The 23,042-nt window shown below is 55.7% G+C and overlaps 2 protein-coding genes across 3 annotated transcripts in view; one reads left to right on the top strand and one right to left on the bottom strand.

Moving 5' to 3' along the window:
* Window positions 1-23,042, top strand: part of COL23A1 (collagen type XXIII alpha 1 chain) — a 351,166-nt gene that overhangs the window by 310,931 nt on the left and 17,193 nt on the right. Inside the window, exons 6-15 of one of the 2 annotated variants that reach the window (XM_034961132.3) lie at window positions 7,507-7,533; window positions 9,346-9,372; window positions 10,770-10,796; window positions 14,758-14,874; window positions 15,830-15,865; window positions 16,334-16,360; window positions 18,335-18,361; window positions 20,509-20,553; window positions 21,148-21,210; window positions 21,679-21,723. In XM_034961132.3, coding sequence (XP_034817023.1) covers window positions 7,507-7,533; window positions 9,346-9,372; window positions 10,770-10,796; window positions 14,758-14,874; window positions 15,830-15,865; window positions 16,334-16,360; window positions 18,335-18,361; window positions 20,509-20,553; window positions 21,148-21,210; window positions 21,679-21,723 — 441 coding nt within the window. Of the gene's footprint in view, window positions 1-7,506; window positions 7,534-9,345; window positions 9,373-10,769; window positions 10,797-12,344; window positions 12,432-14,757; window positions 14,875-15,829; window positions 15,866-16,333; window positions 16,361-18,334; window positions 18,362-20,508; window positions 20,554-21,147; window positions 21,211-21,678; window positions 21,724-23,042 lie in introns of those variants that run through there. The other variant, XM_055113075.2, reaches the window with a different exon arrangement.
* On the bottom strand, window positions 1,817-23,020 carry LOC129397855 (uncharacterized). The gene is made up of 3 exons (XM_055113079.1): window positions 22,181-23,020; window positions 17,807-18,022; window positions 1,817-2,060 (listed from the first exon to the last, which is right to left on the bottom strand). Exons 1-3 carry the CDS (start codon window positions 22,563-22,565, stop codon window positions 2,044-2,046), a joined length of 618 nt encoding a protein of 205 aa, XP_054969054.1. The 5' UTR covers window positions 22,566-23,020; the 3' UTR covers window positions 1,817-2,043.

Raw genomic sequence — 23,042 nt, 5'->3', positions numbered from 1 at the left:
GTATTTTGGGATCGGTTCAAAGGCACAGTGCTGTAAACACCACCTCTGCTAGCCATGACGTGTGACATGGACATACATGTAATTACTTCCAGCACACTCAGGCATCACCGAGCAGGCCCTCTCCCCAAAATAGAAGCCAGCCGGTTTCACAGCCTCACAGCATCATAGAGCGGAAAGGGCCCTGGGAGACTTTCTAGGCCAAGGGTTACAAATCAGATGCCCTGCAGAGCTGGCGAGTCACCTCGCCATGGCCAGCAGGCTAGGCGTGAGACCACAGGGAAGGGTGGAGCCTGTGGACCAGGGTCTGCGAGATCTCCCGGCTTTTCAAGAAAAGCCCAAACTCTGGACGTTTATGTAAAAGGTTGCAATTTTTAAATGTGACTAATTCATTTGGTTTGGGGTTCTTTGTTTTTTTGTTTGTTTGAGACAAAGTCTCGCTCTGTCACCCAGGCCGGAGTGTAGTGGTGCCATCATAGCTCACTGCAGCCTCAACCTCCACGGTTTAAGCAATCCTCCTGCCTCAGCCTCCTGAGTAGCGGGAGCTACAGGCATGTGCCACCACACCCAACCTTTTTTTTTTTTTTTAGAGATGGGGTCTCACTATGTTGCCCAGGCTGGTCTTAAACTCCTGAGCCAGGGTAATCCTCCTACATTGACCTTCCAAAGTGCTGGGATTACGGGCATGAGCCGTTATGCCCAGTCTGGGTTCTTTTAACTGCACGGATCAAATAAAACCTGGCTCCCGGAAAGACATTGCCCAATTCCAGCCCCTCACACTACAGATGAGCAGCACAGAGGGCAGCAGCCCAAGCAAGGCCAAGGAGCACATGAGGGGCAAGTCTCTGACCTTGGTGCAAGCGCTTGGGACCCCACCCAGCTGAAGCTCCTACAGTTTGCTGAGTTGAGGTGCATAGGTCACTACAGAGCCCACTCTACAAAATGCCCTAGGTCCCAGGAAGAAGTGCTCCAGGAGGAACATTGTGCCACCCTCAGGGCACCAGCAACAGCTGGGCTGAACCTAACTTTGAGGGTCTTTTCTTCCTTTCCCTAGCACAAAGAATTTGAGTTTGGGAAATTGCTAAGCCCCGGACAGTCTTGCTGCAGCCCATGTGTGTACAAAGAGCCTAGGCTGAGAAATCAGAACCGTATGGTGCTGACCCGCCCTGAAGGGGGCTGCCCACCCACCCCTCATCCACCAGCCGGCTCTAATGAGAGCTGGGAGGAGGCTCAGGGAACCTTCACACAGGAATGTGCACTTCCCAGGCTGGGACCTCAGGCCCCACCAGCCTTGTAATTTGATGAATTGTCAACATCTGGGGCGTAATTACTAGGTCCTGGCCTGATAATCCTGGTAAGCCCTTCTTCCAGGGGCCTTGTCCTAGTGCATTTTGAGGGCTCCGTTCCCTCACAGGAACCGTCAGCATTAATTACAGCCAGAAAGCAAGACAGGCCCCCAGCTCTGGCCGATTTGAGCGTTTACTCCTGTCTGCTTCTAAATGCGGCCAGTTTATTTGTTTGGTTCAGTTCAGCAGATGCTGGAGCCGATCTTGGGGAGTGCTGGGCCACAGTCAGGAGGACAGGGCCAGCCCTGGACCTTTCCCTAACATAGAGCAAGAAGAGCAGCACAGGCTTTTCCCGGCAGATGAGCATCAAGACACTCCAGGGATGGAGCCACCATACTCCACATCCCGAATGTACTTCACCAGGAAACCTCCCCTCTGTAGCCACAAGGTTATAAGACCACCAGTTTCAAATGCCTGCTGCGTTAGTACCAGGCCAATTACACTGAGACAGCAGGGTTTGCTGCAGAGAAAGAGTTTAATGATTGCAGGGCACCCAGCAAGGAGATGGAGGAGACCCTCAAATCCATCCCCCCAAGGAGTTCTGGGCCAGGGTGTTTAAGGGGATCATGGAGGGTGAGGGGCTGGAAAATTGGGGTCATTGATCGGTCAGGGCCGGGGGGCTGAAATCAGCAGGATGTGGAGACTGCACTCCGGTGAATCAGCTCCCGTGGGATCCTTCCGACCAGCTGACTTTGTGGTTTCACTGGTGTGCAGGCTCTAAAAGAGTAGGGAAAAGGTAGTTTTTTACGTTCAAATTGGTATCTACAGAGCAGTTAAAGGGAACCATGACCCTGTAAGAGAACCTGCGCGATTCTGAGGCAGCAGGAAAACAGTTCCGAGAAGGGGTCAGGGAGCACGCTGACCTCATGATGATGCTGAGTGTGCCACAAGCTTGGTTTATTTTTGTTCCTCCCCCTCTCTTCTTCCCTAATTAACTTTATAACGTTTATAGGGCTGGTTTCAACACTTGATAATATGCCTCAAAAGATGGCTCTGTGAACCCGGCTTAGGAAATACGCAACAGGCCGAGGGAGGGAGAGAGCAAAGCCTCAGCTTCACGGGTGGCACAGCTGGCGGCACCGTCCAGGGTCCTGCTGCCGGCGTCTTGGAAGGCCACACATGGGTCGCTCCCAGCACTGTCCCCCAGGGCCAGGGCAAACCCTAATCCAGTGTCTGCTTGCCCGTGGGGCTTCGCATCTTGCATTGGTCTGGGAAACAAAGGCCACTGACCTGGGACCCTATTTGAACTTGTTGTTTGAGAGGAGAATGGCATGACCTGCATTTCACAAATGAGGAAACTGAGGCTCGGGGACACCCCAGTCCCTGAGCAAGGCAAGGGACTGAGGCAGCACCAGGGCTGGGGGAGGGCTGCCCATCCGGGGTCCCAGGACAGCTGGCCGCCTGGCCTGCTGCTCATGTGCAGCCCAGAGCTTTGTTTGTTTCTCACACATCCGGAAACATCCCGGAGCCCGGCTGATCTCCACGGGGAAAGAGTGATTTAAAGCAGAACCAAGGCTTGTAAACAGCTGTGGGGTTTCTCAGAGGGCAGAAGGCGTTGAAAACCTCTGGTGGATTCAAGGGCTTTGATCAGGCAGGGGAGCGAGCTGGACAGTCATGAGCATCTCCAGGCACAGTGCTGTGGCATCCATAGATGAGGAAGCTGAGGCTCAGAGGAGGGATTTGAACCTGGGCCCTGCAAGGCTGAGCCCTGGCCTTCGCTCCGTGAGCTGGTGGTAAACCTCCCCGAGCTACTTTCCTTCCCACTCCTTCTGTGGGAGATGCTGGGAGAGGAACGGGGCAGCTGATGGCCGGTGCCCTATTGTCTGGGGCAGGGGAGGGCTGCCTAGATAGCAGAGACCCCCCCCCGCCAGCCAACCACCACCCAAGGCATGCCCCCGCCCAGTCTGGGGCTCTGCCCTTTCAGACCGCCCAGCTGCTCAGAACAGCCCTCATTCTCCTCAGAAGGACTTCCGTCGGGCTTAGACACTTGGACACTTGCCCTGCCGTGCCTTTGTCCAGCCTGACCACGCCCCCCACCCCATGCATTCCTTGGCTCCATTCAGACCAGCCCCAGGCCCTTCCCCGAGGCGCTTGTCCTCCTCTCAAGAGCACCCAGAGCCGGGCTCAGCCCCCGCTCCACCAGTAGAAACACCTGATCTGTAGATGGTCTGCACAGCCTCGCGCCGCAGTTGCTTTGCTGTGACTCAGCCAGGCACTGAGTGCATTGAGGCTGAGTCCACTGAGCCCATTGCAGGGGTGGAAGGAGCACTGTCCTTTCAAAGACCCACAAACTAAAATGACGGCTCAGACAGCCCTGCAGGAAAGAAACCTGTTCTGCAGAGTGTAACCCAGTGTTTCTCAGACTTACTCAACCGTGGAATCCCTGTCTCCAGGCAAGCCTGTTGGCACCCTGCAGGGCAGTGTGCTGTGGGACACCAGTTTGGGAAAGGCATTCTGTAGGGTAACTGTGGGCAGGGTCCATCCCCTGGAGGTTCACAGCCCAGAGTCCTCCGGCCCAGAGGGCTGGCCCAACTTCCCCAGGACAGGAGGGGAGGTCAGAATCACATCCCCAAGCCAGGTAGGTGCATCTGACTCCAAAGCCAGGCTGTTCCTTCCCGGCCCACCTCGGAGTCCCCTCCTCAGTGACCATACCCACCCAGCAGCTTCTCCAAGGTCAGCCACTGCCCCACACAGAGAGCTCGGGGGCCTGGGGACAGCTTTCTTGCCCAGGTGTCATCCTGGCTGTGGGTCGGCTCTGTCCCAGGGGCTGGCCCAGCCCCGTCTGCTCTGTCAGTTTTCACACAGGGAGCTTCAGTGCCAGTGCAGGCACAGGCTCGGCTTCCGAGAATTGGACTTGACTTCCCTTCAGCCCTTGGTGGGGGCTCCCGGGAGCACTGCGCACACTGCACCCTCTGCCTCTATTGGGAAGCTGCACACTGAATTCACTTGTAAAAACTCCCAGAGCTCTCTGATCACAAATACAGGCAGGGCGTTTGGTGTAAAAATTGGTTTTCTGTCACGGACGGGGCTTCTCACACATCAGAAAGAAGCCTCGGGGACCAAAGGCTGCACCATCAGTGACCCCCCCCAGGAACAGTCCTAGCTTGACGGAGGGCAGTGTCCAGCTCAGGAGGCAGGAGGCCTGCAGCCATAATAAGGTCCAGTCGGTGGACACTTCCAGAAGCAGCCGGCAGCACTGAGATGCTCCCTCTGGGGTTGAGGCCAAGGGGACAGCCTGGGCTCCCTTCCACGGGCACTTCTAGAAAGGCAGAGCCCTGTGGCTCTGCGTGCTTCACATCCAGGGGGCCTTGGAAGCAGGGAGGATTTAACAGAGGTTTCCGAGGCCTAGAGCAGGAGAGAGTGGCCGGGAGGCCAGACAGCACCGCGGCAGGGGCCTGCAGTGCAGACAGGATGGAGACCCAGGGCCCAGACCTCTCCAGCTGCATGGCCCTAGGCAAGGTCTTCCCCTCACTGGGCCTCAGTTTCCTTCTCCGTAAGATGGGGATGATGACACGTACCTTACAGGGTTGCTGTGTGATTGAGACTGAGTGGTGGCCATGAAGAGCTCCTTGAAGAGACCCAGGAAGGACTGGCGGCCATGTGTGTGGGGTCAGGCCCGGGGGAAGGGTCCAAGGTGGGGATGCCTAGTGGGACGTGACCTTGAGGACACCCAGCAGGGCTTGGGTCGAGGGGTAGGGGGACAAGGGGCAGGGCCAAATTTAGTGTACTACCGAGGGCAGAAGGCCTGGGGGTGTGGACCCCAGGATCAGGACAGCCGGGAACTGGCAAGAGGACACTGTCCAGCTAGGGCAGCTCCTGGGAGGCTCATGGCAAGGACTAGAACTATGCCTGTGATGGAGGCTGAGGCCCTGACCCGGGGCCCCCAGGGCCTGAATCCCCAAGACTTTGGAATGCCCCCACTCCCACTCTCCTGGGACCCCAGCTGTCCCCAGGCCATCACTCTGATGGCCAAACCCTCAGCGACCATGAGACTGGTGGCCAGAAGCCCTTTGACACCAATTTTTAGAACTGCCTGGTTTCCTGCTGCCAGCAAGGCCCTGGCCGCGAGCCCCACGTGGAGTGGCCACTCTCACACCGTCTGGGAATGGGCAGATGGGCCATCTCCATACGAGGCAGTCTGGAGGTTGAGCCAGGGAAGCCAGCAGCTTACCTCCTACCTGGCAGGCACGAGGCCAGCTCCCAGCTGTGTCCAGAACCAGAGGCCAGGAAAGTCTTCCCAGAGCAGGAGGCTGTCCCGGGGGACGAGCTGCCTCCTACCAGCTGGAAACGCAGGGAAGGCACTCCAGGCAGAGGGAACAGAGAGCCGAGGGATGAGGATGGAAAGGAAGCCAGAGAGCTCGGGACGGACAGGGGTGCAGAGTGACCAAATGGCTGAAGCTGGCCCTAACCACAGAGGACCCTGATGCTGGGCCCGGGAGTCCGTCCTCAGCCAGCGGAAGCCCAGAGAGGCAGGGACAGCCTGAGCGAAGGCTGCGTGAAGGCCACCGGTCAGGGGCCTATGAGCGGCACTGAGGTTAGTGCAGCCCCTCTGCTCCTCCGCCGCCTCCAGGGTCCCCCATCCCGCCTTGGCCAGGCTGCTCTCTGAGAGGCACTGAGGTTAGTGCAGCCCCTCTGCTCCTCCGCCGCCTCCAGGGTCCCCCATCCCGCCTTGGCCAGGCTGCTCTCTTTTGCTTACAGGGCCCTCCCCGCCCCCACACACACACTTGTTAGGTCCAAATACCCCAACGTTACTGTCGCCACAATGCGCCCTGCCGGCTAGGAGCTGGCAGAACCTCTACCTCTCCACCTCTCCGCCTTCCCTTTCTACTGTGCAGTGCGCGCATTTGCAGCATTATCGTTCTTGCCATACTTCCTTGGTTTGACTTCGCACACATTTTCCTGGCACATGCTGCCTGCCAGGCCCCATCCAATACCAGAGGCACAGGGATTAGACCCTTTTCCTGACTCTACAGGGGAAGAGTTGTACAGACCCCACATTAACAACAGGTCATGTCACATGCGACAGAATATATGTGGTGGGAACAGGGACAGATGGGCTGACTCTGGGAAGGAGAAAACCCTAGAAGGCTTCCTGGAAGAGGAGGTAACTGAGCTGAAGATGGACAAAGAAGGGAAGGATGTGCCCGGCAGGTGGACAGTGTGTGCAAAGGTTCAGAAGTGTGGAGCTGTGTGCGTCATTGCTGCGGCCAAGAGTGAAGTGTATGTGGGGGTGAGGGGAGAGTGGCAGGGAGGAAGAGGGGGCTGACAGAGACCAGGCGGCCCTGGTCCCAGCATCCCTGCCAGCTGGATTCCTCCCCACTCCCACACGGAGGGGAGCTAGGCGAGGCTTTGTTGAGTGAGTGGTAGGTGGACAGGGGAAGGGGTGTCTGGCACGGGCTGCTGTGCAGCTGGCCCTCTGCAGACTCTGCAGGGGGCCTAGAGGTCCCTGAGTGCCCCCACTCTCTGGACCCACCCTGGTGTGATTCGGCTTCTCTCCAGCTTTACTGTTGTCTGCAAAGGCTGCAGCAATGTGGGAAGCTCAAAGAGCCTTCAAGACTCTGCCAGTTACAAATGACAGGAGCTCAATTCAAGCTGGCTTAGTGAAGGCAAAACAAAAGTATTGATTAGCTCTCAAACTGATGTGTGCAGGGGTAGTTTCAGCTTCAGGCCCTCGACCCTGTCTTTCTCTCTGTCTCTCAGCTCTGCTTTCCTCCCTGTTGGCTTATTCTCAAGCCATGTGGTGGTCCCTGGGAGCTCCAGGCTTAGCCCCATCAGAAGAAAGCCTCTAAAGCCCCACCATTAAGTCCCAGGCAAGATGCTCATGGCTCGCCTTGGATCCCAGGCTCATCGCTGACCCCATCACCCTGGCAAAGGGAATGCGGTCACATGCCCACCCCAGCAGCCCACCCAGACCCCATGGGTTGAGATGGGGGGTGGTCTTTAGAGAAGAACTGGGCTCTCTTGTCAGAGGAGGGGATTCTGGGCAGCAGACAACACACAGATGCCTCCCCCTCCCTCAGCCCCAGGCCACATGAACTGAACCCAGACGCAGGGCTCCCACAGGCTTTGTTTTCTTGTCACTGAATAGTGCACCTGGGTCATAAGACATGGAGGAAGTGTCATCCCCATGTGTAACCTGTGTTCTCTCTCTCTCGTTTTCCAGGGACCCCTGGGTTTGGATGGCAAGCCCGTAAGTGATGACAGGGCAATTCCAGGGGGTCCCGGGCTGGGGCTGCCACCGTGGGGCTAGGAGTGACCAGCAGGCACTGGAGGGAAGCAGCCACTGGAACTTGGTTCAGCACAGAGAGAAGCCTTTTGGGTGTCAGACTTGAGTTCAAATCTAACTCCACTACCTGCTGACGGTGACCAAGGGAGGCCTCCTTAACCTCCCAAGCCTGAGGCTTCTTGTCTGTCAAGTGGGCACATGAACCCCTCTCTCATAGGAGGGGTGGACCTATGGAGAACTGTGGACGGCACAGTCCCTGGGGTCTAGTCAGCCCTCAAAGCATGCGAGCCCCTCCCAGCAGGCACAGGCACAGTGTCCTCACTACATTCTCAAGACTGCCCTGGTGGGCATCAAGCTGAGTTCTCAACATCTGGGCCAGGAGCCTCAGCAGATGAGCAAAACACGCAGGGAGACATAAGCACAATTAAATAAGTAATTTGAGGTGGATGGATGGATGCGTGAGTCGGTAGATATATAGATGGATGGATGGATGGATGGATGGATGCTGACTGGATAGATGGATGGGTGGATTGGTGGGTGGTTGGATGGATAGTGGATGGGTAGGTGGGTGGATGGATGGATGGATGGATTGGTGGGGGAATGGGTGGATGGATGGATAGTGGATGAATGGGTGGATGGATGGATGAATGGATTGGTGAGTGGATGGGTGGATGGATGGATGGATGGATGGATGGATGGATGGATTGATGGATGAGTGGGTGGGTGGATGGATGGATGGGTGGGTGGATGGATGGATGGATGGATGGATGGATGGATGGGTGGATGGATGGATGAATGGATTGGTGAGTGGATGGGTGGATGAATGGATGGATAGATGGATGGATGGATGGATTGATGGATGAGTGGGTGGGTGGATGGATGGATGGATGGATGGATGGATGGATGGATAGATGGGTGGGTGGATGGGTGGATGGATGGATGGGTGGGTGGATAGATGGGTGGGTGGATGGATGGATGGATGGGTGGGTGGGTGGGTGGATGGGTGGATGGATGGGTAGGTGGATGGATGGATGGGTGGGTGGATGGATGGGTGGATGGATGGATGGGTGGATAGATGGGTGGGTGGATGGATGGATGGATGGGTGGGTGGGTGGGTGGGTGGGTGGATGGATGGGTGGATGGGTGGGTGGGTGGATGGATAGTTGGATGGATGGGTGGGTGGATGGGTGGGTGGATGGGTGGGTGGATGGATGGATGGATGGATGGATGGATGGGTGGATGGATGACTCATACAGGGATGGACAGATTGAGCCCATACTCCAAGGAGCTGCTACCATTAAAGAAGAGAATGCTTTTTTTTTTTAAGAAATAAGAAAGGAAAAAGAAGAAGAGAATGCCTCTGGAGAGAGAATCTCTGTCTACTGCCTGCTTCTCAGATTCCAGAAAGATGGCTTGGGGGCAGTGGTCTCCCACTGACAATGACAGGGCGGGTGCTGAGCAGTGGGGAACTAACCGTGTGTGCTCTCTGGGAGGAGTGGCCAGTGCATGTGCCCCTTTCTCTGCTGCGAGGATGCCAGTGGGCCCTTGCTGGTCACCCCCAATTCCCCCGTATCCCTCATGCTGAGGACTGAGGTGTGGAGCTTCCTTGGGCCAGCCAGGGCAGCTCTCTTTGAGGGCTGAGAGCTCATGTGTAATTTTCCACTCAGCCGCCCAGCATCACGGGCCCTTCTGCCCTCAGAGGTATAGGGAAGCCAGAAGGGGAGCCAGCCTAGGCCCCTCACTCAGGCCTGTTCTTTCTCCACTTTCCTTCTCCAGGGACTTCCAGGCCCGAAAGGGGAAAAGGTAAGTGATGCCAGAGGCTGTGCAGATGCGGTAGGCAGGCGAAGAATCTCAGAAACCTGCCTCCAAACCCCAGTTCCAGTGTGCCCTTGAGCACGTCACAGCCCCTCCTAGAGCCTCAGTTTCCCCATCTGTAGAGTGGGAATCGCAGTGCCTACCTTCTAAAATGATTACAAGCCTTACATTTGACAATACGGCCTGCCCAGAGAGTTGAGTCCTGAGTTCTCCTGGGACCAAAGCATAACCAAACTCGGAGGCCCAGTGTTCCCAGAATGACGAGTGTCCAGAGGACTTCATGGTGAAGGGGGGTGCCAGGAGGGCTGGGGGATTGAACCATGACTGTTAATGGTATTCTCTGTGGGGAGGACACCCCTCAGGAAGACAAGGCAGACAGCTATCTCTGCGGCCCCTTGGGAGGAAGGCTTCCCTGGTATCAGGCACTAAAGCCCCCGAGAAAACAGAGACCAAGTGTCTCAGAAAGGGACAGAAGAGACCTGTGTTACCCACGGTAAAATCAGGGGAGGGACCAGAGTAGGCCTAGGTGTGCCAGGGCCAGCTGGGTGCTCCCACAGCTGGACCATGTCCACCCCCGACCCGGAATTTGGAAATGGGAAGTGAGATCTGCAGATGGGCCCTGCTGTGATTCCGCAGCTCAGGCCAGGCAGGCAGGGTTCCGGCCCAACCACCAGGGCTGTGGGAGCCGTGGGGAGGCATGGGAGCTGGTGTTCAGAAGCTCGGCTTTGCATTCCAGCTCCACCACCAACTGTGTGGCCTTGGCCAAGTTGCCGGGCTGTGTGGGCCTCAGTTTCCCCATCTGTAAATTAAGACCAATCTCACAGAGCCACAGGAGAGATTGCATGAGGTCATGGTCTCAACGTTCTTGTCAATGATGAGAGCTAGTGCAGTTGGCAGGTGTCCTGATTACCTTCCTGCTGGCCTTGGCTGATGCCACCGTGTCATAGAAGTGATTCCATCAGGGGCTTTGAAACCAGAGAGAACTGGTGTCTTGGTGTCTATTGCTGCTTAATGCACTGCCCCAAAACTTGGCCATGTAAAGCAACATTTACTCATTACCGTCCCTTCCAGAGGACGCAGTGGGAGGGGCTGTCTCTGCTCCACAATATCTGGGGCCTCGAATGGCTGGGGCTGCCCCCTAGATAAGGGAACACCTACCTGCCTTCAAGCCCTGGATCTGCTAGCTGTGTGACCTTGAGCAGGTTAAGTGGCCTCACTGTGTCTGCTTCCTCGTTGGAAATGGAAATAAAAATAGGGCCTGCCTGCTATTTTTGTTGGAATTAAGTCATACCATGTCTGTGAAGCACTGGGCACAGATGCCCGACGGGAAATGTGAAGAAACGATGAAAGCAGTGGTGATGCCTCTCCCTGTCTTTTGTTCCCAGGGTGCACCAGGAGACTTTGGCCCCCGGGTAAGAACCAGGCATGACCTCCCTCACTGCCCACACGGTTTGTTTTGTGTAATAATGAGGCATAACTGGCGCTGCTTCTGGGTCCCAGCTCCCCGCAGCGCATCACAGAAAGAGGCCGAGAGGGCTCTTCCCCACCCGTAGCACCGGTGGAAGCCCCCAGGGACCTGGGTTGTGGGGCTGCCCCTCTTGCGCAGGTGGAGTGTCTCTGGAAGATGGCCAGGTCTCCATGCTTACCAGTGTGGATGCTGGACAGTGGGGCTGGCACGTGACCCCAGACTGGAGACAGCATCCTGAGGACAGCTGGCACCCCAAAAAGAGGGAAGGCTCTGGGGTCAGCAGAACTGAGCTCAAAGCTCAGCTCTGCCACCTGCCAGCTGAGTGACCCTGAACAAGTCACTTTGCTCTCTGAGACTCAGTTTCTTCAACTGTGAATGGGGGAACAGCCCCCACCCCAAGAGGTTGTTATGGGAAAGAAAAGGTAGTGGGAGCAGCAGTGCGGAGAGCGGGGCTGCAGCTTGTGATCAGAGCTGGCCAGGCGCCTGCTCCACATCTCCGCGGCCCTGAGCTGTGAGCAGGAGCAGGGAAGGGGGCTGGCCAGGCCAAGCCCCACGAAGACAGCTGCTCTGTGCCAGCCACATAAAGCTGGTGAGATTGCTCTGCAGTCAAAGAAAGGGCGCTCATGCTGAGTTTTAGCTGCTGAGAAAAATCCTTCTGCTTGCTTCCTGGTGGGTGTGTGGAGCTGATATTCCAAAAGGGGATGCCCTCTCTTCAACAGACTAGAAGTCCTGAGGCCCAGAGGTCATGAAGAGTGCATCTCCTCCCAATCCCCCAACCCTCCTCGTGGATAACCTCCCCATGGTCCCAGTGTCACAGTCATCGGGAACACCACCCCCCAACACACACACATATGCACACACACACACATGCACACACAAAGTTTAGTGGCTTAATGGCCGGGCGAGGTGGCTCATGCCTGTAATCCTAGCACTTTGGGAGGTCGAGGCAGGTGGATCACTTGAGGTCAGGAGTTTGAGACCAGCCTGACCAACATGGTGAAACCCCATCTCTACTAAAAATACAAAAATTAGCCGGGTGTGGAGGTGTGCGCCTGTGGTCCCAGCTACTCGAGAGGCTGAGGCAAGAGAATTGCTTGAACCCGGGAGGCAGAGGTTGCAGTGAGACGAGATGGCACCACAGCACTGCAGCCTGGGTGACAGAGCGAGACTGTCTCCAAAAAAAAAATTAAAAAGTAGTGGCTTAAGACTCCAATTGCCATTATCTCTCATGGCCCCTGGGTAAGGGTTAGGCTCTCTTGGGAGGTTGCAGGCAGCCAGGCCGGGAGCCCTGGGTGATGGCGCCGTCACATGGCCGCAGGTGGCGTGGATGCTGGTGGGCGCTCAGCTGGTAAGCGGCCATCCTTGGAGAAGGAGTCTGCACACCTGATCACCTAACTGCCTTTCTCTGGGCTTGGTTAAGTGGCTTTGCCTCCAGGTTTCAAAAAGCCTTGTAGTTTTTCAGATCACCTTCCTGCCTTTCTGACCACACAACCTATCTGCTGACTAGATGGTTTTCCCACGGCTCAATCCGGGCTTTATAAGTAGAGACCATCACCTGTACAATCGCCGGATCCTCAAGGTAGACTGGCTGAGTGGGGGTCTGGACCTGATGGCTTGCTGTGTTACCCCCAACTCACCCCACGTTTGCAGGGTTAGACCTCAGCCATCCAATCCCTGAGGGAGGAGCAGGCAGGCTGGCCAGGAAAGAGCCTAAGAACCTCTCCCAGGATCTGCTCCAGTGTCAGGCCCATTTTCTGCCTTAATAAGTAGAGTCTAGGCTAGTAGTTCCCAGCCTGAGGCCCTTTATAAAAGGAGCAGCAGGGAGCTAAGGGGGTGTCTTCAAATTCTTCCTGCTTCAGTGCAAATTAAAACAGGAATCACCCGCCACCATCACCACCCATACCTGGTGACCTAACCAAACTGTCAGTTTTCTTTCCTTTCCGCTGGAGCTGTAATATTTTGATCAGGACCCTGGCCCTGCCAGACCGAGGGGAGGACCTGAGTGGTGGGTGTTGAGAACTTCTGCTGATTTTTTAATTGGGAAAGCAAGTGAATTTGTGTTAAGTGCAGTTTGCTAGAGAGGTGAGCTATTTCAGATCAGGGAACATCTGTGGATGAAAAGAAGTGTCTCAAAGGGACCACGTGCCTTGGCAGTGAGAGGAGCCTCCGCCTTCCCTAGCTCTGTAACCCTGGGCAAATAATCCCCCACCCCAGCCATTCTGTCTGTAAAATGGGACAATAACAGTGAACTGGCCGGCTCATCACAAAGGTTGAATAAGATCATCTTCAGCGGGGTGCAGTGGCTCACGCCTGTAATCCCAGCACTTTGGGAGGCCAAGGCAGGCAGATCAGTTGAGGTCAGGAGTTCGAAACCAGCCTGGCCAACATGGTGAAACCCCGTCTGTACTAAAAATACAAATAATAGTAATAATAATAATAATAATAATAATCCCACCTACTCGGGAGGCTGAGGCAGGAGAATCGCTTGAACCCGGGAGGTGGAGGTTGCAGTGAGCCAAGATTGCGCCACTGCACTCCAGCCTGAGCGACAGAGCAAAACAAAAAACGAACAAAAAAACATCTTCAGGATATCCTTGCTAGCTCAGTGCTAGGTCTTCCTTTCTTTGTTACAAGAGGGTTGGGAGCCACTGGCACCATGACCTGGGTGTACTTCATTCCTGTGGCTCTGCCCTGTGCAAGTGTAGGGTGGGCACTGCTGGGGCAGTGGGTAGGTGCCAGTCACAGTGATCTCCCTTCCTCTCAGGTTGGGCCGTGAGGTGGGGCTCCGGCTGCCTGAGGTCTGACCCCAGTACTAACATCAGGTTCTAAAGTTGGGGATTTACTGCTGCATGAGAGAAACCGTGTGGCCCTTCATCATCCTTTTTTTTTTTTTTACTTTTATTTTAAGATAATTGTAGATTTACATGTAATTGTAGTGAATAACACCTGTGTACCCTTCATCCAGTCTCCCCCAGTGGTGACATCTTGCATCTCTGTAGTACAATCTCACAACAGGAAATTGACATTGATAAAATCCACCAACCTTATTCAGATGCCCCCACCTGTACACACACTCGTTTGTGTGTTCTGTGCAATTTTAACACACCCGTCGATTTGTGTAAGCCCACAAAGGTCCCTCATGCTGTTCTTTTGTAGTTACAATCACCTTCACCCCCCATCCCTAACGCCTGGCAACCATTATGGGCTCTCCATCTCTTTAATGTTGCCATTTCAAGAGTGTTATGTAGATACAACCACACAGTATTAAGCTTTGGAGATGGACTTTTTCCACTTAGCATAATTCTCCTGAGATGCATCTGAGGTGTTGCATGTGTCATGCCCTGTTCCTTTGGGTTGATTGCTGAGTTGTGTTCCATGACGTGGATGTACCCCAGCTCCTTAACCTTCCACCTACCAAAGGACTTTCGGATTAGTTTCCAGTTTGGGGCTGTTACTAGTAAAGCAGCTGTGAACAAGGATAAATGCCCAAGAGTGCCCCTCCATACTTAAATGAAGTGGGAGTTGACCAACCAGGAAGGTCCTTCAGGAGACACTCAGACCCCGTTCTAGAAAGAAGAGGGGGCAGCTGGACACACGTGCTGTCTCCCACATGCAGCGTGTGCCATCTCTCTCCTAAACACTGGATCTGGGCTTCAGGCGCTGGAGAGCTGGCACATTCCTTGGCATGTAAAAGGTCCTGTAGGGCCTCTTACACCAAGGTATGGGGACCTGTTCCTTCATGCAGCTCCCAGTAAGTGGCAAGAGGCCCAATAACAAAGCCCTCCCCTTTGAGCCTGCCCAAGGGCTGGGGAAGGGGATGGCGTGGGGCTGCCCATCTGAGGGAGCGTCTCTCTGGAGGCTGGACCCCCTCCCCCTCAGAGTCATGCCAAGCTCATCTCTTTCAGGGAGACCAAGGACAAGATGGAGCTGCTGGGCCTCCGGGGCCCCCTGGACCTCCTGGGGCCCGGGGCCCTCCTGGCGACACTGGGAAAGATGGCCCCAGGGGAGCACAAGGCCCCGCGGTAAGAGAGGGCATGGAGTTGGGCCACGCAGGACTTGACCAAAACCCCAAATCCTGATTCCAGAGCCAGCCCCATCCCCATCCCCATCTCTAGTGCAGACCCCACACTATCCTGAACCCTAATCCAGACACTGAACCTGGGCCCAAACTTAACTCCAACCAAGATCCAGCCCCAATTCAGATCCTGACCCTGACCCCAGACCCAAACCCAACCCTAACCTCAACCCAGACCCTTAATCCCATTCGAACCTTAAATCTAACACTAACTGGGTCTCTGATCCCAATCAAGACCTTGACCTCTAACTCATTCCCAAATCCTGGTCTACGCCCCCAATTCAGACCCTAACTCTGAACCTTACAGACTCTGACCCTGACTCCCAACCCAACTCTAACTTCAAACAGACCCAGAGACCCTAAGCTGACCTTAGTTGCAATCCCAGTCCCAATCCTGACTCAACCCTGAGCCTGAGACCCTTCTGGGGACACTGTCTCTGCAGACCTTTATCAACCCCTCCCCTCATGCTCCCCAATAGTATCTCAGCCTCAGCTTTCCTCCCAGGGTCTCCAAAGTCTGGAGGCCAGGCCCCATCCTACTACCCCTTTCCCTAACCCAGAATCCTCAGCCTGTCCTTCCCTTCATTGTGGAGCCCATGCCACCACCAGACTGCCACCAGGGTCCCCCCCCAGTCAGATGGATCCCCACCAAACTGCCGCAAGGTCCCCCCAGGACAGCTGCTCAGTTGGCTCATCCATTACTTGTCACGCCGGGCCAGTGGCTTCCCCAGCCTAACGTTCTCATCTGTGGAGTGGGGACAGTGATACTCGCTCTTCAGGTTTGGCGAGAATGAAATAAGATAATGTACTTAGAGCCCCAGCCCGGGGTCTGGCCTGAGATTTGGGCTCAGTTCAATGTGACAACCTGCATCTTTCACTGCTGTCCCCTCACACTTCCACAGGGCCCCAAAGGAGAGCCCGGACAAGACGGCGAGATGGTCAGTATCAAGGGCATTCCAGAGGCCTGGCCTGCTAGGATCGTGGTTCCCAGACCTGGAAGCCCCTTTCCCACACACGCCGACAGCAGGGTCACGCGCACATGTTTATGTGTGTGCACGCGCCTCTGCATGTACGTGTCTGCATGTGTGTGGACCCCTGTGCACCTGCCCCTCCAGCCACCCTGGGGAAATGGCTGGGTGAGGCACCAGCCAGGGGGATTCCAGTAGCTCCACATTCCTGTGCAGAGGCTGTGGTCCACTTGCCACCACCTGAGCCCTAATGCAGAAGCTGTCCCAGGCTTGAGGAGTCAGGCCCAGGGTGGGCAGCTCCAGCCTGCTTCTGACGGCAGCCCAGCCTCCTGCTCTCTGGGATTGGTGTCACCTTTTACAAAGCCAGGATGCTAAGAAGGACAGGCCCAGGAGCAGCCTCCAGTATGACATTTAACACCTTCTCTTCTCTTGTTCCAGGGCCCAAAGGGACCCCCAGGGCCCAAGGTGAGTACTCCTCATTCCCCATGCCCCTCCCCAGATCTGGTGGGATGGACTCCCCCACCACCACCTCCACCTCCTGTCTCTTCCCCCCACCCCTAGTGAAGCCAAGGCAGTAGGGTCAGGAGATCAAATTCCTGGACCACGGGCAAGTTACTGCATCTCTCTGGGCCTCAGTTTAGTCATCTGTTAAATGGAGGCACAGTAAACCTTTCCTGCCTTTTTCACACTGAGTTGCAAGGGTTGAATCATAAAACACATTAGCCTTTTGGTTTCAAATAGATTTTCCTTTTTTTTTTTAATTTTCTATTCTTTTGAGGCAGAGTCTCACTGTCGCCTAGGCTGGAATGCAGTGGCACCAACACAGCTCACTGCAGCCTCCACCTCCTGGGTTCAAACAATTCTCCTGCCTCAGCCTCCTGAGTAGCTGGGACAACAGGTGTGTGCCACCACGCCCAGCTAATTTTTTGTATTTTTAGGAGAAATGGGGTTTCACCATGTTGGCCAGGCTAGTCTCAAACTCCTGACCTCAGGTTATCCTCCCACCTCGGCCTCCCAAAGTGCTGGGATTACAGGTGTAAGCCACTGTACCTGGCCCAAATAGATTTTATTTTTAGAACAGTTTTTGTTTCACAACAAAACTAAACAGAAAGTACAGAGTTTCCATATCCCCCTCCCCCGCTGTGGACATCCCCCACTTGCTACAGATGACCCGCCTGCGTGGACAGACCACCATCACCTAGATGCTGTCATTTACATTAGGGTTCACTCTTGCTGTGGTACACTCTGGATTTGGACAAGTGTGTGTTGACAAGTATCCACCACTGTGGTGTCATGGAGTATTTACCTTGCCCTAAACATGCTCTGTTCTCTGCCTGTTCATCCCTCGTTCTCCCTAGCCCCTGACACCACTGATCTTTTATCTTTTTTTTTGAGATGGAGTCTTGCTCTTGTCGCCCAGGCTGGAGTGCAATGGCACAATCTCAGCCCACTGCAACCTCTGCCTCCTGGTTTCAAGTGATTCTTCTGCTTCAGCCTCTCAAGTAGCTGGGATTACAGGCGTGTGCCACCACACCTGGCTAATTTTGTATTTTTAGTAGAGATGGGGTTTCACCATGTTGGTCAGGCTGGCCTCGAACTTCTGACCTCAGGTGATCCACCCACCTCAGCCTCCCAAAGTGCTAGGATTACAGGCATGAGCCACCGTGCCCGGCCACCACTGATCTCTTTTCACTGTCTCCATAGTTTTGCCTTTCCCAGAGTGTCATCTAGTTGGAATCAGACAGTGTGTGGCCTTTTCAGATCGGCTCCTTTCACTTAGTAATACACATTGACCTTTCATCCATGTCTTTTCATGGCTGGACAGCTCATTCCTTTCTAGCACTGAATGATAGTCCATGTCTGGGTTTATTATTTATTGAATGATAAGCCACAGTTTATTTACCCACTCACCGACTGAAGGACATGTTGGCTGCTTCCAGGTTTTGGCAGTTTTGAGTAAAGCTGATGTCAGCGTCCATGTGCAGGTTTTCACGTGGACGTGGTTTCCCACCATGTTAGCTTGTCCAGCCTCTGCAGATGCCAGCTCTTTCATTTTCGCCCTCTTTGGGGAGGGTGTGGGTGGGGAGGCGGGCTCTGGTCCTCGCTGACAGAGACGGAGCCTCTGGCCTGAGGAGGAAGGATGGGAAAGAGCTTGCTTAGCCAGCGCCTCATCCTCCAAAACCCTCTGAGACGGCAGGAGTCACCTCTCCACTTTCAAGAACAGTGCCTTGCCCAGGGTCATTGAGCTTGGGAGTGAGTGGCTCGGAAGTGGAATTCAAGACTGTCCGCCGCAGCTCTCTGAAGCGTTCAGGGGTCTCTGGGCTGGCCCTGGGCACGGGTCATCAGTGCCACTTCTACCCGAGGAACAAGAGGTCCGGGGTCCGGGCCACTCTCCTATGGTTTTGACCTTGCTCTTGAACCCCCCATTGCCTCCCCCAGGGTGAGCCTGGAGTACCTGGAAAGAAGGTGAGAGGGGCCGATGGAGGAGCTTCCGGGTCAGTGTTGGGAAGTGGCTGGAGAGAAGGGCAGGGGCTGGGATGGAATGGGGATGGGGATGGGGACGGGATGGGCTGGGAGCCAACCCACAGGGAAGGCGGCCTTCTCTCCACCAGCCCTGAGCCCTCACTGCAGGTGGCTGCCCTGTCCTCGCTCTCCCTGAGGCCAGAATTCATTTCATTCATTCATTTATTCACTCACTCATTCTTTCCCTTCCTCGAACACATCAAATTCATGCCCACTTCAGGGCTGGGGGGCACTAGTTCTCAAAGTGTGGTCCTGGGGCCCACCAGACCCACTGAATCAGAGACTCTGGGATGGGGCCAGAGTTTGTCTGACCAGCCCCTGGTGCCACTGATGTGAGCTCAAGCTTGAAAACACTGAATGAGCATTATCCTCCCCGGCCTCTTCTCCTGGGCCAGCCTCCTCCTTCACCTCATTCAGGTCTCAGCAAAACCCTCCTCCAAGGCCAGCAGGCACACTGGCTCATGCCTGCAATCCCAGCACTTTAGGGGGCCAAGACAGAAGGATCACTTGAGATCAGGAGTTCAAGACCAGCCTGGCCAACATGATGTAACCCCATCTCTCCTAAAAATCCAAAAATAGATTAGCCAGGCGTGGTCACAGGCACCTATAATCCCAGCTACTCTGGAGGCTGAGGCTGGAGAATCACTTGAACCCAGGAAGCGAAGGTTGCAGTGAGCTGAGATTGCGCCACTGCACTCCAACCTGCTGGGCGACAGAGTGAGACTCGTCTCAAAAAAAAAAAAAAAAGACCACCCTGGACAATACACCAAGACCTCATCTCTACTAAAACTCAAAAATATTAGCCAGGTGCAGAGGCGTCTGTAGTCCCAGCTACTGCCAAGGCTGAGGTGGGAGGATAGCTTGAGCCCGGGAGGTCGAGGCTGTGGTAAGCGATGATTGTGCCACTGCACTCCAGCCTGGATAACAGAGCGAGACCTTGTCTCAAAAACCAAAAAAGCCAGACCCAGAGCGGTGGCTCATGCCTGTAATCCCAGCACTCTGGGAGGCCGAGGCAGGCTGATCACGAGGTCAGGAGATCGAGACCATCCTGGCTAACGCGGTGAAACCCCATCTCTACTAAAAATACAAAAAATTAGCCGGGCTTGGTGGCGGGCGCCTGTAGTCCCAGCTACTTGGGATGCTGAGACAGGAGAATGGCGTGAACCCGGAGGCAGAGCTCACAGTGAGCCGAGATTGTGCCACTGCACTCCAGCCTGGGTGACAGAGTGAGACTCACCTTACAAAAAAAAAAAAAAACCTCTCCCATCTTCCAGGAGACCTTCCCTGGCCACCTGCTGAAACAAGCCCTCCCTGCAGTCCCTCACCACCAGGCCACCCTCTTCTCTTCTCAACACTACTCCACTTCCTGACATGGTGCCTAGAATTTATTTGCATGTGTATATATATATATATATTTTTTTTTTAAGACAGGATCTCACTCTGTCACCCAAGCTGTGATGCAGTGGCATGATCACAGCTCCCTGCAGCCTCAGGCAATTCTCCCACCTCAGCCTCTCAAATAGCTAGGACTACAGGCATGTGCCACCATGCCCGGCTAATTTCTTATTTTCTGGTTTTTGTAGAGGTGGAGTCTTGCCCTGTTGCCCAGGCTGGAGTGCAGTGGCTGTTCACAGGTGCCATCATGGGGCACTACAGCCACAAACTCCTGGGCTCAAGCAGTCTTCCCACCTTGACCTACCAGAGTGCTGGGATTAAGGCGTGAGCCACCGTGCCAGCCAACCTCGTATTTATTTGAATGTTTTCCTTGGCCTCCTCTGACCCCACCTGAGCAGGGACCTCAGCTGCCTGGCCCACAGGAGGAATGAATGGATGAATGTACCCTCATTCACCTGCCCATCCGTTCTTTCTGCAAATGCCAGCCCTGGGCTGGTGGGAACAGGGGACACACAGAGATGGGTCTGACCCCACACCTGCCCTGGAGGGGCAAGGAGGGTGGGGAGGAGCTGCCTGGTACCGTGTGCCAGTGCAGATGCCAGGAGCAGACTGGTGTGCCGGGAAGTCCAGAGGAGGGAGGGGCCCACTGGCCACCCAAGGGTCTGACCGGCAAGCCCCAGGTGTCCTCTCCTCAGGGCGACGATGGGACACCAAGCCAGCCTGGACCACCAGGGCCCAAGGTGAGTATCTGCCCCTCCTCTCGTGGCCCCCTGCCCCCACCTCCCATGGTTCCCATCTACCTGGTGAAGTCCCTACCCTGGACCTTTGGCACCACGGGTTCCTAGGCCAGTGCGCAGCGCAGGCCGGAGAGAGGCAGAGGAAGGCCGCGGCCCCACCACACAACAGGCCCAGCGTCTCACCCGGGCCATGTGCCTCCCTCACTCCCTCAAGCCCTCTTGTTTCCATCTTACGGGGCCTCACTCTCTGCCCTGTCCCCAAGCCAGGAACTGGGTGTCATCCTCATGCCTTGCTCCCCCAACCCCTCGCAACAGCCACCAAATCCTGGCCAGCCAGTCTCCAAAATGTCCCTTGAGCCCCTGAGCTGCCCCAAGTAAGTGCCAAGCCCCACACCAGAAGGTGGCGGCCGTGGTCCTGAGTCCCCTGGGCTAGGGAGAGCCCTGAGGTCCATCCGCCCACACCCCCCATGGACTCAGTAACAATTTGCCAGGAGGCCTAATCGCAAGGCTTCAGGCAGCCCCGAGGCACGCCCCCCTCCAAGGCACCCGCCACGTGCCGTCTCACACTTGCTCTCACTGCAGCTGTGTCTGTTTCAGGGCGAGCCAGGGAGCATGGGGCCTCGGGGAGAGAACGGTGTGGACGGTGCCCCAGGACCGAAGGTGACGTGAGAGCTCTCTGCTCTGGCGCCTGCGGGCCCCGCTCAGACCTCCACCCAGTCGGGAGTGGGAGATGTGGTTTCAGCTCTCATTTGCCCTTTTAAGTCCCAGGAGGGCCTGACCCAGGGGTCTCCCTCAGCACTGTCAGAAGCTGGTGTGGGGGCAGCGGTGGTGAATCCGGGTGAGTGGCAAGGCCTCCACTGGTGCCCAGCTTTGTGGCCAACTCACCATGCAGCCTCAGGCTCCTGGACACCAGCGTCCCCATCTCTATACGAAGTGATGTCAGAGGAGGGTCTCGCAGGCCCCTGGAGGAGCCCCGTTCCTGGAGTGCTGTTCTCATACATTTGGCTGTTAGGGTTCCAGCACTCGGGCCCTGGGCCCTCCTGGGAAGAGGGGACTGGGGGCAGGGTCGTGGGAGGCGTGTTTTGGCTTCACAGCTGCACCTCTGGCTGCAAATGCATGTCTCCACAGGGGGAGCCTGGCCACCGAGGCACGGATGGAGCTGCAGGGCCCCGGGTAAGCTGCCACCTCTCAGGCAAGGCCTCAGGGATGAGATCTAGGGGCCCCATAGCTTCAGAAGCCCCTGTCCCCACAGAGACCCCAGAGGAGCAGTGGAGCTACAGGAACTGGGAGTATTTTACTTTTTAAACTCATTTATTCATGATTTTTGAAAATCCAGAGTACGTGCTTTTTTTGGGTAAAATGTTCAAATATGGAGGTACAAAAATAAGAGTCCTGACCTGCTATTATGAAGCCAGATCTCTCTCGGTCCCCTCGAGCGCATGTCCACCTAAATTCCTTTCTTTATGTATTCAGACACAGGTCCTCTGTTTGTCGTATGCCTGATCCTGCCGCAGTGGGCCAGGCCTTGCCTTCTCCCCACCCCACAGGGAGGTTTGTCCCTGCCACCAGGAGCACAGCACCCCAGCCTGCCCCAGATCTTTTGTGACCAGCCCCTATCAACATACCTTACCTTTAGGGTGACGTCCGGGATCCTGGCCTCGGCTCTGTCTCCTCATGCTCCCAGAGGCTGGCTTCTTCCTCCATACAAAATGGATCTGAGCCCCCGCCTGGCTGTGCAGGTGGTGGGGAGCGGGAGGGGGTTGGATCAGGCAGCCAGTGAGCCAGGCAGTTCTGGGCAGGCTGTGACTGGGGACGGGGGAGGGCTGGCAAATGAGGCCCAGGCAAGGGTCTCCAGCCTGCACAAGGGATAGGCTCGGGTCTGGACCAAAGTGCTCCCCAGCCTTCACTGTACCCCAAGCAAAGAGCAGCCTGGGTGGGGAAGTGAGGTTCACAAGGGAAGGGCTGGCCAGCAGCCATGCGTGCACGTGTGAGTGGGCACAATCGGTGTGCAGCATATGGGCATGGGCATGCTGACATGCACCTGTAACCAGGCGGGAATAGGCGTGTGGGTGCGTGGCGTGTGCAGCCGCTCCCAGAGGCTGGGAAATGGAGGCACGGGGGCCAGATCCAGCCTGCTCATGTCTTTGTGTTTTGGAGGGTTTGGGGCTTTTCTGTTGCCAACATTTAAAAATCTGAAGAGCGTCACATCAAAATCAGGCTTTCCATTTGCCCCTGAGAACTCAGGGGTCAGGCCTGAATGCCCACGTGAGGGCAATTACAGCCGCCCCTCAGACCAGGTGGAAACAGGTCCCTCAGCTGGCCACAGGGCCTGCCTCCCCTTCCCTCTATCCACCCTGGGGAGGGGCATGCGTGCGGCCTGGGTGACGAGGCTCTTCCATTGCTTTCTCTCTGGGTGTGATGCAGGGACAGCTGCCACTTCACCTCCAACTCAGTGTAGCTCTTCCCTGAAATTCTTACTCTTCTTCCTGCCT

Source organism: Pan paniscus, chromosome 4 (genome assembly GCF_029289425.2).
Source record: "Pan paniscus chromosome 4, NHGRI_mPanPan1-v2.0_pri, whole genome shotgun sequence".
Taxonomy (NCBI): domain Eukaryota; kingdom Metazoa; phylum Chordata; class Mammalia; order Primates; family Hominidae; genus Pan; species Pan paniscus.
The sequence above is the reverse complement of the archived record's forward strand: the minus strand, read 5'-3'. Positions and strand labels throughout refer to the sequence as shown.

Bases quoted from the DNA above. Each gene is read 5' to 3' on its own strand.
- LOC129397855 (XM_055113079.1), bottom strand. From the start codon at position 22,565: ATGCTGCACACCGATTGTGCCCACTCACACGTGCACGCATGGCTGCTG. The intron at 18,023-22,180 runs GTAAGGTATGTT...CTTCCTCCTCAG, and splicing joins TCCCGGACGTCACCCTAAAG to GCCAGAGGCTCCGTCTCTGT.